The 17,321-nt window shown below is 37.8% G+C and overlaps 2 protein-coding genes across 6 annotated transcripts in view; one reads left to right on the top strand and one right to left on the bottom strand.

Moving 5' to 3' along the window:
• The window catches only part of HLTF (helicase like transcription factor), a 28,237-nt gene extending 15,437 nt beyond the window's left edge, over positions 1–12,800 (top strand). For all 4 annotated transcript variants that reach the window (XM_060767744.2, XM_060767742.2, XM_067465988.1 and 1 more), the window contains exons 15-25: positions 674–817; positions 1,120–1,258; positions 2,433–2,568; positions 2,802–2,981; positions 3,632–3,759; positions 4,583–4,761; positions 6,939–7,058; positions 8,616–8,728; positions 8,964–9,144; positions 10,647–10,727; positions 11,621–12,800. In XM_060767744.2, the coding sequence (XP_060623727.2) occupies positions 674–817; positions 1,120–1,258; positions 2,433–2,568; positions 2,802–2,981; positions 3,632–3,759; positions 4,583–4,761; positions 6,939–7,058; positions 8,616–8,728; positions 8,964–9,144; positions 10,647–10,727; positions 11,621–11,761 (1,542 nt within the window). In that variant the 3' untranslated portion in view covers positions 11,762–12,800. The remainder of the gene's footprint in view (positions 1–673; positions 818–1,119; positions 1,259–2,432; positions 2,569–2,801; positions 2,982–3,631; positions 3,760–4,582; positions 4,762–6,938; positions 7,059–8,615; positions 8,729–8,963; positions 9,145–10,646; positions 10,728–11,620) is intronic.
• The window catches only part of GYG1 (glycogenin 1), a 31,728-nt gene continuing 26,525 nt past the window's right edge, over positions 12,119–17,321 (bottom strand). Inside the window, exons 6-8 of one of the 2 annotated variants that reach the window (XM_060767746.2) lie at positions 16,450–16,669; positions 14,675–14,725; positions 12,119–14,449 (exon numbers count right to left, since the gene is read on the bottom strand). In XM_060767746.2, coding sequence (XP_060623729.2) covers positions 14,264–14,449; positions 14,675–14,725; positions 16,450–16,669 — 457 coding nt within the window. In that variant the 3' untranslated portion in view covers positions 12,119–14,263. The remainder of the gene's footprint in view (positions 14,450–14,674; positions 14,726–16,449; positions 16,670–17,321) is intronic. The other variant, XM_060767747.2, reaches the window with a different exon arrangement.

The raw sequence follows: 17,321 nt of genomic DNA, 5'->3' as shown, positions 1-17,321 counted from the left end.
TGAGGTTCTCTTCTAGTTGATGGTCAATTTACTGCCTGGAGCTCCTGATCAGTCATGTTTTAATCTCTCTCAGTCTTCACTGGCCTTTCTTTAGTGTGGAATTAAGGTTTGTGCAGTTTTTTTGGTAGATCTCCTGACCGTCAGGACCAGGGGTGTCTCTCTAAATATAAGTGGCAAGATTTGGAAAGAGCAAGATTGTAAATGTAGTTTAAATATTCTTAAGTAAGATTTACATTAAGCTAGGCAATCTGATGCCTCAGAATCAAAATCCCTTACTTCCTGATCAAGTGATTGTTAAAGGGGTTTTGGGTAATAATTGTATATGCAAATCACCTGGTGGGCAACATGTTGCCAAGTCATGTGTCTGTTCGTGCAGAGAGACAACCCCTACTGATTTCAGAAAAGCTATGAAGTGAGAATTGGATTGCAGCCAGAATCATACATCTTATAAAAACTTGTGTAAAGCTTTAGCTTTGACCACATGTATGTTTCTCATATATTTTCTGTAGAATTATTTTTATGGTTACAAAAAAAATGTAACTTATTCATCTTATTAAGATGCATCTTATTAAGTTTAACCTACTAAGCAAAATTTGCTACAGAAATCACATATGACAGAAATATTTATCTATTAGCAGCCAGCCATAATTTCCCTTAATTTTTTTCATTTCAGGATCAGTTTGAACAACATGTTGATCCAGATGTTCATTTGAACCTGTATGTTTACTATGGCTCTGAGCGAAGTAAAGATCCAGCAGTACTTTCAAGTCAGGACATTGTATTAACAACATACAATGTTTTAGCGAGTGACTATGGAGTAAGTATGCAAGCGAAACTTCCTGCAAATGCCGTATTTTCTGCCTAAGATATTGCATGTATGTATTTGTAGCCTCTTTAATTTTATGCATTGTGTATTAATAAAACTGGATTTATAGGTTAAGATCAAAAGTGTGCTAGCTTCCAGGCTTTTAAACATGTGTGGTACTGTTTGAGTTCTTCTTGCTCTGCATGAAGTCTGCATACATTCTTCTGACAGAAATATAAAAAACAAAATGCTGTCTCTTTGTTTTTTGGTGGTACTTTCTTGTAGTATAATCTTTTTATTTAATTTTTTTCCAGACCGGAAGTAATAGTCCTTTGCACAACTTAAAGTGGCTGAGAGTGGTACTGGATGAGGGGCACACAATACGAAATCCCAATGCTCAACAAACAAAAGCTGTGTTAGGCCTAGATGCACAGAGGAGATGGGTTCTGACAGGTAATTTGTTCCAGCATCATAGCATTCTAGTACTATTGTGTTAACTTCCAAATGTATGTATATTTCCAATTGTAAGCCTTTGGCAAGATTCAGTGTTTTACTTGTAAGGTGGCAACAACAATATGTTAGGACTACATATTGCACTCAGCAAAATTATTTCATGTCAGAATGAAGTTTATTCTCTACTTGGAACAATGAGTTGAAAGCTGTCTCTCTGGCCCTCCAATGTTCCGTAAAATATGTATGTATTCTTTCTCACTGTTTCTGGAATTGTGTGACTTTTTCTTGCACACAAATGTACATTTGAGGTATAAGAAGTCTTAACTGTTAAAGCAGGAATTGGGATTATTTATATTTAAATTGCTATCCCTCAAAATCTCATGCCTTCCTTATCTACCCTTCATGGCATTATCTTGGTGGAGGGATTGTTATGCTGATAGAAGCCATGCTCCTGGTTGGATTACAACCCATCTACACAGACCATTTATTGCAGTTTCAAATTGGCATTAAAGAAAGTGGTTTCACTATGCAGATGATTACATAGGTAATACTGGACCCAGTTTGCGGCCTGGAGGTGATTACACAAACCACAGAGCACTGATACACATTAACAGCTTTTTTTGTTCACTTTTGTTGGAGTTTGTTTTCTGACTGCTGCAGTTTGATTCTAGCTTGGATCCGCATTTAATTGACAGTGTAGATGAGGTTGCACTTTGAACTGAATTATATGCGTGTACACTGACCATAAGTAAATACTGCCATATGTGGCTGGGTAGATCCAGCTATAGTTGGAGTAATGTAACATATAGACTCAACAATGTCAATAAGACTCAGGAAAAACCCATCAATATAACCATAATCCAAGTTTATGATCCAGCTACAGATGCAGACAAAGAAGAAAATGACAAGAGTCCATCTGGATTCCAGGAGGAAATTGGGAGAGAAGTTAGGAATGCATATATTTGCAAAACATTGGACAACTTTTTGAGCAGTAATGTGGGGTTATACTGCTGAACATATATTGTTTGCATGATAGTCAAACTGACAATAGTTTTGACATACTTTATGGATCTTTGTACAGGAGACCCTTTCAGTTAGTCCAATTTTAACTCATTTTGAGTGAATTGTGCAAAGTATAGCTTGTTTTTGTTTTGTTCCCTTTCCCTCAATACAGGCACACCTATTCAAAATTCCTTAAAGGACCTGTGGTCTCTTCTGTCCTTCTTAAAACTGAAGCCTTTTGTAGATAAGGAATGGTGGCACAGAACAATCCAGCGGCCGGTTACAATGGGAGATCAAGGAGGGCTTAAGTATAAACAGTGTTTTTTAAAAAACTATGTGTAATGTAACCTTTTCATGTAAATATCAATCAATATAAAGTGTATTGCATTAGTCTGAATAATTCTCATATTGATCTTCAATTTTAAATAAAATGCAGACAGTGTGCAACTGCACTTGATGTCCAAGATACAACAGTGCCAGGAGATATGAAATATGTATTGTATTAATGCTGTCTCATGGGTTTGTCTTTTGCTTTTGGTAGGCGTTTACAATCCCTGATTAAGAGTATTACACTTCGCAGAACTAAAACAAGCAAAGTAAAAGGGAAGCCAGTTTTGAAACTCCCAGAGCGCAAAGTATTCATTCAGCATATTACATTTACAGAGGAAGAGAGTGTAACCTATAACACTGTGAAAAATGAAAGTATATCTGCTATTCGCAGGTAAGTGGTGCCAACAGTTAAGTAGAAAATATCAATTGGGTTGCAGTTGTGATCTGAATTTGAAATTGTTTCATAATGTAACTGAAAGGAGCAGTCAGTGAAAGAGAATATAATTTTAAGTATAACTTTAGAAAGAAATTGTCCTGACATTTGTCGTTGTTTGGACAAATGGGCAACTTTGACAGGTCTGAGAAGGACAGCTGTATTTATGACCCTTTAAGAGTCGTAAAAGTGTTGGAAAAAAAGACACACACACTTGGGGGTGAAGATGCCTAGATTTGTAATTTGGGGACTTACTGTATATGTAGGAGACCATTCCTGCCTTAGAGATTATTTGTGTTGACATTCTATCTTGCTCACTCTATCTCGACCAAATTTGCATTTTCATGCTGATGTAGTTTTAAAACATTTTATCAAACCTTTATGTACTTTAATGTAACCTGTACACTATAATTATGTCAGATAAATTAACAAAAGGTTAGTCAGGGAAAATCAGGAAAATTGAAAAATTAACACTTTGATGGCAATGTGATTCCTTTTGATCAAGTCTAGTTATGTTAAAATTGGACTAGGGGTCTAGGGATATTTGGATCACAGTTCATTTACTCAAACTGTCATATTTTTGCTTTAATATCAAAATTATTCTATAGGTATTTTAATGAGGGGACTATTTTGAGCAACTATGCAGATGTTCTTGGTGTTTTGCTGAGACTCAGACTGTTATGCTGTCATCCATCACTCTGTATAAGTGCATCGTCATCATCTAGCAATGTGGAAGGTGAGTGTACCCAAGTGTATTTTTTAAATTAAATGCGCTTCGAGCTTTACGGTGCTGAAATACGGAGATCAAAGTGTTAGGTTTGTTTTGAACTTTACATATTGTGATATGTAAAGTTGGGATGTTTGTAACTCACGGGCTGCCTGTATATTGATGGTAGTGGATTATGTCCACTTTGCTCCCAAGAAGTGAAAATGAAGGTGACTTTGTTTACAGAACAAATGGCTTCATAGTTTTCCCTTTCCCCCATGTGTGGGGAATGTAAAAATAAATCTTAACCTTTTCTGAAGACAACTTTACTGTGGGATGAGTTCACATGAGAAGTGTCTTAATCTTTAGAAGACATTATTCTGTCTCTTAAGTATTACCACAAATGTAGTTTTATTCTTGACATTAAATGGTAGTGTCTGATAAGGATGGTTATGTTGTGTTTCCTCATGAACATCTTAAATAGTGAATGGACAGGCAAAAATAGAGCCACAGCGTGTGTGGATAAAGAAATTAGAGGAATGCGGGGATTGCAATAGTAAATAAGGGATGAAACATAAGGGAGCAATGCCTCCAAAACCACCCCAGTGAGAACTGACCAAAGAATGAACCAAAAGAAAAACTATGGTAAGGCATGGGGAATGAAATAATGTAGAAGACAATGTAACTTACAAAATTCTTTCAGAGCAGAGTGTGCATTACAACAGTCCTTGCAGATTCCAGTTTGTTTTTCTTAAACATTGCATTTTGTATTATCTTACCTTGCATGATATTATAATTGAGTTTTAATTTGTGTAATATTGTTGATTTAGCATTTATTTGTGTTTCTGGGCAGGTAATAGCACTCCTGAAATGTTACGTGAGAAATTAATAGAGAAGATGAAGCTAGTCTTAAGCTCGGGATCAGACGAAGAGTGTGCAATTTGTTTGGAGTCTCTGAACTTCCCTGTGATAACTCACTGTGCTCATGTGTTCTGCAAACCATGCATCTGTGAAGTCATTCAAAGGGAGAAGGTCAGTTATTCCCTTCAGCCAACTGTAAGGAATTATTCAAAAGTGATTTGCACTAATCCTGGGTAATTGGAAAGTACTTTGGATGACTTTGTTACTAAAACAAAGTAATTCTCGGTTTTGTTACTGTATGCCTTCAAGTTGTTTTGAGCTTATGGTGAGATTTTCTTGGCAAGATTTGTTCAAAGGGGGTTTGCTATTGCCTTCCTCTGAGGTGGAGAGAGAGAGATTTGCCCAAGAGATTTTGTGACTGAGCAGGGACTGGAATCGTGGTCTCTCAGAGTTCATGCCCAACATGCAAACCATTATTCCACCTTATATGTCACTTCTTTTTATGCTCTTTGATTGCTTTCTGCTGTCAACTTGAAGGGATTCTTCAACTAATTTTTTTCCTAATACATTGAACTCCCTTAATTTTTCATTGCGATGAGTGTTATATGTGTGCGTGCTGTACACTGTGCCTTCATATTGATATGTGATGTTGCCTCAGTTGTATTTTAGTCAGTATTCTCTACAATCATTGTTTTCTGCTTAAAACAAAGCAAAACACAAACTGATTGAAAATTTGATTTGAATTTAAATAGTCAAATCAGAGATCCTTATTTGTGGGTGTATGTGTGTATACACACACACCAATCTCACTTGGTTACATAATTAGATTTTATTCCTTATCATTCATCAGTTAAACTAGACATCTGAAACATTGCTCATGAGTGGAGCAATTACTGTAATTCCACATGACTGGATTTGAGAGCAGTGCAATTAGAAAGGTCTCAGCTAGCCAAGATTCCTCTAAAAAAAAAGAGGCAAACCTCATCCTCTGCTGAGAAATTTAAGTTCCTGCCACCTGAATGCATTCTGAGTATTCTGAGTGATTTTCATCAGGCCTATTAATGAAAATCAATACCAAGATGTTTACGTCAAATTTTATATTAGTCTGTAAGGAAGAGAAGAAGCAAAAAATATGCACATCTCTACATAAATTTTCTTGAACTGTCCACTTAAATTTTTTGAAGAAAAAGTCTGAATGATGATTTGATTGAGGAGTGAATGACAATTTCCTGCTGGACAGGAACATGTTGTTCCAAGAGACAAATTGATGTTTAGATATTCAGCAGGACCGTAATCAGGATTGGAAAAAAATTCATTTGATTTTGCTTCAGAATAATCTGAAGGACATATATTTGAACATATGTCTACCCTCTGAAGGCTCCCTCACATAGTCAGGATCACAATGTGTAATCTCAGATTTTAAGTACTGATCCCCTTTTCCCACGAAGCAGGACTATTTAGTACTGTCCTTGCACAATTAAGGGCCTAGTTTGCCATACTCTTGTACTGCACAAAGTTGCTAAACATATAGAAACAACCATAAAGCCTCCCAAAGATGCTGGTTAGTCACATCTGCTTATTAAAGGTAAAGATAAAGGTTTCCCCTTGACATTAGGTCTAGTCGTGTCTGACTCTGGGGGGTGGGGGTGGGGGCGCTTATCTCCATTTGTAAGCTGAAAAACCAGCCTTGTCTGTCGATGCCTCCAAGTTCATGTGACCGGCATGACTGCATGGAGCGCCGTTACCTTCCTGTCGGAGCAGTACCTATTAATCTACTCACATTTGCATGTTTTTGAAATGCTAGGTTGTCAGAAGCTGGGCCTAACAGTGGGAGCTCACCCCGCTCTCCGGATTCAAACCTGCGACCTTTCGGTCAGTGAGTTCAACAGCTCAGCGGTTTAACCCACTGCACCGCAGGGGTTCCAATTGGTTTATTACTGACCCAAAAGTCAATAGCCACCCAGATCTCATATTATTTGTTCTTTTGAAGTATAAGCAAGTCTGAAAATATGTAAAATATACTTGGGAATAGAGCCAGAAGAACTCTTCTACCTAATAAGAAAAAGTATCAAATTAGGTCACTTAAGCAGGTACTTTTGCAGTAGAACGTACCCGTTTTGGTTTTTCTAATTATGTGGGTTCAATATAGATTTAACAGGAAGGTATGTTTGTTTGTGTTAATATGCCAGCTGCTTTGGAAAGAGTGCATATTTATGCTTTAGTCCTCTGTAAATTTGTAGATAACTCTTTCTATTTCCATAACACTGTTGGTTGAATGCAATGGAAAAATGAACATAGTTGGCAAGTGTATATGCTGATTGGTAAAAATTAACACTTTTGTTTTGCAGGCAAATGCCAAATGTCCTCTTTGCAGGAAAGAGGTTGGATTAAAACATTTAGTAGAATGTCCTTTAGAGGAATCTGATAGTGGAAGAAAGACTGACCAAGGATGGGTATCTAGTTCAAAGGTAAACATCCAGTTTGAACACTTTGTTCTTGTTTACTGGTTTATCTAAAATATGTTTTTGAAAATAAAGTATCCAAATGTTATATTGCAAATAAAATAAACTAGCTAAATTATAGTTACAGTTTTCTAAGAAACCGTGGAGCAGGAAGGACTAAGAAAGAATGGTTAATCAGTATTGCAACAACTTCTGACTATGATTCAAGGCAGACTGCTGAATAAACACTCGTAAAGCATTCCAAACCTAGTAATCGAGCTTAGGTACATAACATAACATAACCAAGCTTCTAATCAAGATGGGGCAAAGGAGACTGGGCAGGCATTCAGCCTCCTAGTATTGTCACCTGTCCTTGGCCTGTAAGCGAAGCATTTATTACTTTCTGTCTGCTCTGCAGCTACGACTGTTTTCTTGAGCTGCAGTCCTCTGTACCTCAAAGGGTTGCTTATAAGTAAAAGGAAAGTAATTGATTTAATGTGATTTCATGTGTTGTGTGCTTTCAAGTAACTTGTGACTATTGGAGGGTTTTCTTTGCAAGATTTGTTCAGAAGAGCTCTGTCATTGCCTTCTTTTGAGGCCGAGAGAGTGTGACTTGCCCAACGTCACTCAGTGGGCTTCATGGCTAAGTTAGGATTTGAACCCTTGTCCTCAGACCTGTCCAGTGCTCACAGCATTACACTACGTTTAGGCTGTTCTCTCATGAAATAATTCCTAGATGTTTTTCTTTTATATGTCATTTTTTCAATAATTCACACATCTTGACTTATTTTGATAAATGAAAACAAATGACTATATTAATGATGCTGCCTCTTTAAAGTTGTATGTTCTTGAAATTTCTCTACACTTTGCTTCAAATTCAGATACAGGTTTAAGTAATATGTATTTCTGAAATACATATTACTTAAACCTGTAGTCACAATTCCCTCACTGCTGACACTCTAGATCAGGGGTACTCAAACTAAGGCCCGGAGGACGGATACGGCCCTCCAAGGTCATTTACCCGCCCCTTGCTCAGGGTCAACCTAAATCTGAGACAACTTGAAAGCACACAACAACATCAACCATCCTATCTCATCAGCCAAAATCAGGCCCACACTTACCATTGAAATACTAATAAGTTTATATTTGTTAAAATTGTTCTTCATTTTAATTATTGTATTGTTTTCATGTGTTTTTTGCACTACAAATAAGATGTGCGGTGTGCATAGGAATTCATTCATGTTTTTTTATCAAATTATAATCCAGCCTCCAACAGTTTGAGGGACTGTGACTTGGCCCTCTGTTTAAAAAGTTTGAGGGCCCCTGCTCTAGATCTCCAAAATTATTTTCAAAATTTTTCATTGCTCTCCAAACTTTGTGCATTATGACTGCAATCCTGGTTGTCTATTTCCCTTTAATCTGCCTGCAGGCAAGAATGTTTGGCATGTAGTGATCTAAATGAGAATGAATAATTGGCCTGTCTATTTTACTGTGCTCTGGAAATGCACAAACTTCTTTTGTAACAGTAAAACTAAGGAGGGGAAAAGATTTGTGATTTATCAAACTAAATCTCTTTTATTTCAGGTTAATGCACTTATGCACGCCCTGATAGAACTGAGGAAGCAAAATCCCACAGTTAAGAGCTTAATTATTTCTCAGTTCACAAAATTCCTGTCTCTAATAGAGATTCCACTAAAGTAAGTAGGCTTGTATGTGTTAATAAAAGAAGTGCTTCCTTCAATAACATTTGTTAATAAAGTACTGTAGTTGAAAAAATGTTAATGTAAATTTGTAAATAAAGTAGATGAAAAATATAAGTACTGCTGTGATTAGGTTCCTGGGACATTATTTTTTGTAGCTTAAGAGAAGCAGATCTTCACTCTTAAGGATTTCCCCTCCAATACAACTAATGATGTGTTGTTTCCGTTTCAGAGAATCCGGATTTACCTTCACTCGGTTAGATGGTTCTATGACACGGAAAAAGAGAGTAGAGGCAATTCAGCATTTCCAGAGCAATGAAACAGGATCTCCAACTGTAATGTTGCTATCTCTCAAAGCAGGTGGTGTTGGTTTGAATCTAACAGCAGCTTCACGGGTCTTTTTAATGGATCCAGTAAGTATGTTTTATCTACTCAGCCACTTTGACCATCACCCAGACACCATGTTATATAGAAATGCAAAAAATGAGGGGAAAATGTCTTTAAGGCTGCTCACAGAAGCACAAAATCTAGCATTGTTTCATTTGATAGGGAACCTATAATTAAGTTGCTGATTTCCAATGTATTTTAGATAATGTTTATGATGATGTGTTTTTAGCTATATTGTGCCCAGTCTTGAGTCATGAGTAGAGGCAGGTAAGAAATAAAAGTACTGTTGTTGTTGCTGTTGTTGTTATTATTGTCATCATCCATTACAGTGAAGATCTAAACTATTTATTTGTCGTATCAGGAGTGAACCAAGTGTACAGTTGTAATTTATATTAAAAAACAAAACATTTAAAAACTTGGCATTACTGTAAATGTCCATTGACCAGTAGCTGGCCACTTGGGGTGCCTCTGATATTGCTGTGAGAAGGTCCCATTGCGCATGTGGCAGAGTTCAGACTGCATTGCAATTGGTGGTCTGTGGTTTGCGCCTCTCCACACTTGCACGCTGTGGACTCCACCTTATAGCTCCGTTTCTTAAGGTTGGCTCTGCATCTTGTGGTGCTGGACCGCAGTCTGTTCAGCACCTTCCAAGTTGCCCAGTCTTCTGTGTGCCTTGGAAGAGTCTCATTCAGTATTAGCCATGGCTTGAGGTTCCGGGTTTTCGCTTGCTGCTTTTGGACTCTCGCTTGCTGAGATGTTCCTGCGAGTATCTCTGTGATCTTAGAAAACTATTTCTGGATCTAAGGCATTGGCATACTGGCTGATATCTGAACGGGATGGGCTTGTGTTGTCACTGCCTTGATCCTTTCATTATTGCCAACTACTTCCCGGTGGATGTCAGGTGGTGCGATACCAGCTAAACAGTGTAATTTTTCCAGTGGTGTAGGGTGCAGACACCCTGTGATAATGAGGCATGTCTCATTAAGAGCCACATCTACTGTTTTAGTGTGGTGAATGTGTTCCACACTGGGCATGCGTACTCAGCAGCAGAGTAGCAAAGCGTAAGGGCAGATGTCTTCACTGTGTCTGGATGTGCCAGTCAGCTTTCGTATGATATTGTTTCTAGCGCCCATCTAAACTATGATCCTTGTACATATGTATATACCCCTGTACATAAGCTTCACAATTTTAATGGGAGGGAATGCATCCCTTTGGAAGCTTCCCCCATAGCCTTTGATCAGGAATACCTCTGGCACTGGGAGGCAGTATTCATTCCTGACACTTCAAAAACTTCACTGGAGAAGTAATGGTATACAACAAACCGTAAACTGCAGTGTTGTGTCTGTTATGTAACGCTAAGAGGTTTCTCTTTTTTAAAAAAATCTTAATTCTCCCAAAAAGTGAATCCAACCATTGCTTCTATTTTTTAAAATGCAAGTCTTCTTCCACAGAAGTATAATTTAAGAATCTCACTTTGATAGCACTTGCTTTTGATATGGTTTAGTATAATACTTAATATTTCCTATAGGCCTGGAATCCTGCTGCAGAGGATCAGTGCTTTGACAGATGCCACAGACTTGGGCAGAAGCAGGATGTCATCATTACTAAGGTGAGGTGGTAGTCATTTGAAGTCCTGGAATCATGAGCATATCAGTTTCAAAGTCTAGCATACCTCTATATGTGTGTTGTGAGATAGAGCAGGCATAGGCAAACTTCAGCCCTCTATATGTTTTGGACTTCAGCTCCCAAAATTCGAATTGTGGGAGTTCAAGTCCAAGACACCTGGAGGGCCGAAGTTTGCCCATGCCTGATACTGTGTTTGAAAAAGTCTGCTAGACTGTCAAAATTTCCCAGCAAGCATGATAGGAAATTTCTTAGCTCTTCCATACAATAAGAAAGTCAAGTTCAGAACAGAGTATGATCAGGTTTTTCGATTTTGAATTTAGGTGCAAACATTTGGTCTCTGGCCAGAACATACATGTCGCAGCTAGACTTTTTATGTACCAAACTCTTTCTGACAGATTGGAAAAAAACAAGATATGGACTAAATCCTGCTCACCTTCATAAAGTTGACTTGCTGAATTTTAACATTTTCAATAAAGGGATCCATAGGTAGGATTATAGACCTCAAAGTTAGTTTCTATATATTCCATACATGTGTATAGTTCCGTGCTAGACTGGAAGTTGATTTAAGAGAAAGACTTGTCAGTTACAAGGATAAATGGTTTTCCAGAAAGTAAAGCAAGTGATAGCAATATTCTCTTTTGCTTTTAAACTCCTGGATTTGTCTCCCTGTTGTACCGTATATATTCAAGTATAAGCTGACCCGGACTCTCACTGAAGTATAAATGGATGAGATTTTTTTCAGCCCTAAAACAGGGCTGAAAAACTCAGCTTATACTTGAGTACATACAGTAATTTTTCTTCACAGATTACAGTATTTTAATTTTTTAGTAATCTTTAAGTATTATATTTGATTGTAGTTTAACTTTCTTCCTTTAGTTCATTGTGAAGAACTCTGTGGAAGAAAATATGCTGAAAATTCAACATAAGAAGCGAGAACTTGCAGCCAGAGCCCTGGGAACCAAAAAAAATTCTAGTGAAACAAAAATTAATGACATCAAGACTTTGATGGATTTGTAATTTGAGGTATTCGGACCAATATTACACTTGCTGTTATGATGCTTGTTCAGATAACATATCTGTACTGTAGATCTTAAAAGCATGAGTCAAGCAGTTCTTTATATATTAAGCTTTCCAACTGAAGTAGAACCTCTCACCACATTTTCATAAATAATGTTTAATGGTTGAGTTCCATTGGGCTGTTCTTCCAAAACAAAGCTCTAGGAGGAAGAGGAGCTGTTTCTAAACCAGCATCATATATAATCTGTGTTCTGTGCTTTCTTTCAACTGATCCTGTGTGAAAATAAGTTGGATAACCTTTCTTTTTGCACTCATCTGTATTGCTGGTTTTGTATGAGCAAAACATACTTTTTTAAAAAAAAAAAAGTTTTTTTCCTCAATTTAAAAGCATAGTATTTTATCCACTGGCATTTTATTTCATTGCAGGCTACTATATTTTTGATTATTGAAACAGTCTCTGTATTGGGATTTAGTATTGTATCATGCTAGAATTGAGAGGGACCATAGAATGCAGGCAGAGAACATTCAGGAGCATGTTGCCATTTCCTTTCTGTGTTGAGTGAGAATATCTAAAGAAGCATCCCAAAGCCAAGATCTTGTTGGCTGACATAGAAGCAGGAACAAAAACATGCTGGAAAAACCACAGCCTTTTCAAGGAGTGTGCTTAGCAACATCTTTGGAAATTTTTGGTGTTTAGGAGCCAGCAGCTTTCTCTTCCTTGTGCTCACAACAGAACTGAACCACTGTCATTACAGTAGCATAATAGACTCCTGTACAGCAGCAGGTTTCGTCTTCAGATATCTTCATTCAACATGGCAGTAAATCAGTGAAGATTTTCTTAGTGGGGCTGCTCTCTAAGATTCATGCCCAAATAAGTTACCTTTCAGAAAAAAGCTCAGTTTACTTGATTTCTAACAAATATTTGCTTATATCAATAGTTCACTATGCTGCTTTGAAGCTATAGCTATGCCAATTACTACAAAACTCAGTAGTTTCTGCCAGTTTTATGTTTGTGTAAATAAAATGGCTTTTCTGGAGACTTATGTGGTAAATGAGATGTTCTTTGTAAAAAAAAACACAAAAAAAATGCTACAGTGTGCATAATGTAAAGGTTTCCCCTTGACATTAAATCTTGTGTCCGAATCTGGGGGTGGTGCTCATCTCCATTTCTAAGCCAAAGAACCAGCATTGTCCATAGACGCCTCCAAGGTCATGTGACTAGCGTGACTGCATGGAGCACTGTTACCTTCCTGCCGAAGTGGTACCTATTGATCTACTCACATTTGCATGTTTTCAAATTGCTAGATTGGCAGAAGCTGGGCCTAACAGCAGGGGTTCACCCCACTCCCCGGATTTGAACTGCCAACCTTTTTGTCAGCAAGTTCAGTGGTTTAACCCACTGTACCATCAGAGGACTCTCAATAGAAACTAGAAGTATTCAAAATTATCACTTTAGAGGATGGAAGTTCAGCAGTCAAGACATTTAAGAGGGTAGGCAATATGCTAAGAGCTAATAATGTTATGTAGGAATATTCTGAGGTCAGAAATTCTGGATTGTATCAGATTTTTAACAGAAAGTTAGCACTGTTTTTATTGGCTGTTGAAGAAAATTTAACTCTTACCATACATAACATGTTACTAGATTTCAAAAGTGTGGCTGTATTAATCTGGATCAGTATGCAGAGATACATTTGTCTTACAGTTACGATTTTACTAGACACATCATGGGTTTTAGGAGAATGTAAATTTGCACCCTGTAGCACACCACATCCCTGATGCAGCTTACCAATGTGAGATAGCGGGTTTAGGGTAGAGGACACATGCATCATAATACTGTTTAACAAAACTTAAGTGCCATATTCTATTTGGATTTTACCATGATTTCTTTATTTTTGTGTTTGACTGCTGTGTTACAGGTAACTTCAAAAGGTTTTGATGTTTTAACTAGTCCCAGAAATACACAACTGAATGAAAGTATTTGCCATGCTGTGGATAGTGTGCATAGATGTCTGGTCAGGATTTTCAATATGGCTGGAATTGACAGAAAGGCAGTATCAGTACGATTTTGCCACCCTTTCATGCCCTTTCTTTCTGTAAGGCCCCTTTCACTGTAGCTGCCTCACTTTCTAGCCATCATTATAACATAGCAAGCCAAACACAGGTTGGGGTGAAGGGAAGAAGATAAAGCACAGTCCTATAGGTCTAAGGAGTAAGATTCAAGCCAGTTGTGTGCCCTGTTCCCAATGAGTTCTCTACAGGTATGTTCATTAGTTTTTGTGCAAGAGGAAAAGATCTGGCTGTTGGACACAAAATTGGCACAAGGATTCATACTTAAAACAGATTTTGTTCAGTTCTTATCTCCAGTACTGCCAACAGCCTTCAGCTCAGCAGTGGCAAAGCTGCTAGCAAGTTTAATCGACCCTATCTGACTTTTCTAGTTGCTATAGCTCTGAAAAGTCCTTGTATTGCTGACATCTGCAGAGCAGATACAAGTGCTTCTTTCTACTGGAGGTAGGTATCCAGTTTCTTCTGGATGTTGTCAAAGCTGTCTGCTCCCATGTAGTCGGCCTGGCCCTGCTCCCATCTTTCTTTGCGCTCTTCTGAGGACATGGGGGGCGGCGAGGGTGGCACGTGTGTCAGCGCTGTAGATGAAATTGACAGGTGGGACACTGACTCTGCTACCTCCTCCTAAAATGAAAGCACAAGTGAGTGGGGATGGTACCACAACGTCATTACAAAAAAAGGGGAGGCATGAAGCAATAGTGCAGAGGGGAGGAAAACCAACAAGAATTTCCCATGCAAAGCAGCAAGCGCCGTTTACAGAATTTAAGGAACTGGACAAATAAAGAGCATAGTCTAAGAGTCAACGAGAAAGCAAGCAGGTAGTTAGCAACAGGTTTAAGTTCTTCATACCTCTCTACAGAAGCCACAAGAGAAAGCCAGTGTATAGACCAAGCCCGACAGCTGAAAATAGTTTATTAGAAAGTTGAAATAGGGACAACAGAAAGCACAGCTCAAGAACAGGTCAGTCTTTGCTCTCAGAAAGGTCTAAGAACTTAATTATTGTATTTCTGTATACCAAACCAGTGATCAAAGGCTGCATTGCATGCATTAGTGAATTACATGCACAAAAAGCTAAAGTCAGATCCGTTTGGCTAGTTAGATCCCTGGAAAGAATTACAAAAGCAAGAGAGTTGTGGTTCATTCAGTGGTTCAATGTTTTAGGCATAGGAGATGAATTGTTTACAGATGTGAACACTGCAAGTTTTCTTAGTATTCTCTTTGCCTTCTGCATCTTTCCAAACGTGGTTTAAACACACGTTCAATGTAGTGCCAACATGGACATCTTTGGAGGCCTGAGCCCATACCTAGTCTAGTTTTGAATTCTGCCGAAACCTGACAGTTTCGTGCCAATAAACTGATTTCACTGAGCACCAGTATACTCATCTCTTGACTAGGGGCAGATAACCTAGTAGAATTGATGGTATACAAAATCTAGTTTTAACTACTTGTGACAACAAAGTTCAGTACTGCACCTAAGTTGCTAACGAATTAAATAGCAAGCAGTTTTTGGTAAGCCAGCTACATATAAATCTGCAAAGATCCATGCCAAATAAAAACATTCCAATTAACCTGATCTTACAGATACTAATCTTTTTGTAATGAAGAATGAAAATGGGATTTCAATCATTTTACCCATCATTTCATTTTCAGGTACACACCAATAGGGGGATGTAAAACACAACTAGCTTTTGAATATTGTGTGAATACTTTTTTAAGTACATCAATTCTTGCTTTAAGAAAAAGCATTGAAAGTACAGCTCACACTCTACATAGCAGAAATGCCAGTTAGGTCCACAGTGATGAGCACCTAGTGTTATTACATCTAATGTGCTAAATTGGTCTGAGTGGATGATTCAAAATACATCTTTTCAATTTTATATAAATGGAGGATGAAAGGAGAGGATAATTCATAAGGCAGCATGGGCTGATGGATACGCTGAATATTTTCCTCCATGTATTGATTTCATTTTGGTGTGTTCAACTAATGCATTTCAGTTTTGGGAAACGTAATTGGAGAAATAGAGTTGGATAACTTTTGCAGGGGATTTAATAAATGCTTCGGGTGGATCTTTGTGTTCCTACTTTCCTACTGTGTTTAGGACTACAAAGCAAACACAACTGGACCAAAATGGGATTCAAAGGAGCAAGTTGTGGATTTCATTTAAGGCCCTTCCCTGCATATATTTTGATTACCATCCATGTTATACTTAAAACAATATCTTCTAACCCTCTCATCCACTCTCCCTTTAAGAATGCATTACTTCTAAATTCATACCTGTAAATCTTCTCAGAGTTAGTGTTGAGTCTGCCCCTTAATACAGTTTCATAGAACAATTAGTGCTTCATACTCTAATTGCAGACTAATAATAGATCTGACCCAATGTGCTGTGTAATGTGGCAGGATGCAAACCTACTTTGGTTGCAGGCATTACTAGCCAGCTCATTTACTAATCTAGCTATTGCAGGATTGCAAGCTGATTTTTTTTAGGTAACCATGCTAGTTTCAAACTAAGTCACTAATTTATTGATAACCAAGTACAGGCTTTTTTTTTTGTATGCAAGGGACATAACCCTCTTCAAATGTACATCTCCAGTCAAGTTTGAAATTCATTTAAAAGACCTACCGCCTTTACACCAGTAGCTGTGTCTTTAATGGCACCATGCTGCTGTAATAATGGCAAAATATCTGTGATAAAGGTATCCCACCACATATTGAGGAACTCTGGGTGAACTACTGTGGGGCCTTGAGCATCTTCTTTGACACTTTTGGCTTTGGAGTCATAAGCGTAGTTCCATGGCTTAAGTTTCCCCAGAAAGTGTACCACTTTTGCATTTGTTCCAAACCTGCCAGAAAAAAAAGGAGAGGTACGCTTGATGGGTGAGTACAGAATACTGTGTTTAGTCACGACTGCAAATTGGCATGCTACATTCAAAAGGGTAACTTAAAGTGACATATAAAATAGGGCCATCATACAGCTATGTTTCTCTTGCATAAGTTGAGACACAGAATCCTCGAGTTGGAAGAGACCACATCCAGTCTAATCCTCTGCCATGCAGGAACATTACATTATAGTTCTTTACTGGGGATTTAACTTAGATATCGGAGCAATGACACAGGTAGAAACCTCATATGAAACAAGGCTATATTACAACATTTGAATTAAAGGTGAGGTTTTGCACGTTCTCAACTTCCAGTGTTATCTGGAAGTGGCATCAACACCACTTCCTTTTCCTTCTCAAGTACTGAGTTTTAACATGTATCACAGTTCATATTTACATATGGTACAATTCTCAATTCTGCAGTTAAATCTACCTGCATCATTGCCAATAAGGGTGAAGCTTCTGCAATTAGTGTTTGCCTGTAACACATTATTTTAGCATATAAGTTATTTTGACATTTGTTGCAAAGTATCAAGAATTATAACTAAGTCTCATCATGTATACATTGATGCACAAAAAGATTATAGGGAGCCTGAAATGCCTTCAGTTTTTTTGT

This window comes from Anolis sagrei, chromosome 3 (genome assembly GCF_037176765.1).
Source record: "Anolis sagrei isolate rAnoSag1 chromosome 3, rAnoSag1.mat, whole genome shotgun sequence".
Classification (NCBI taxonomy): domain Eukaryota; kingdom Metazoa; phylum Chordata; class Lepidosauria; order Squamata; family Dactyloidae; genus Anolis; species Anolis sagrei.
This window is presented reverse-complemented; position numbering and strand designations above follow the sequence as displayed.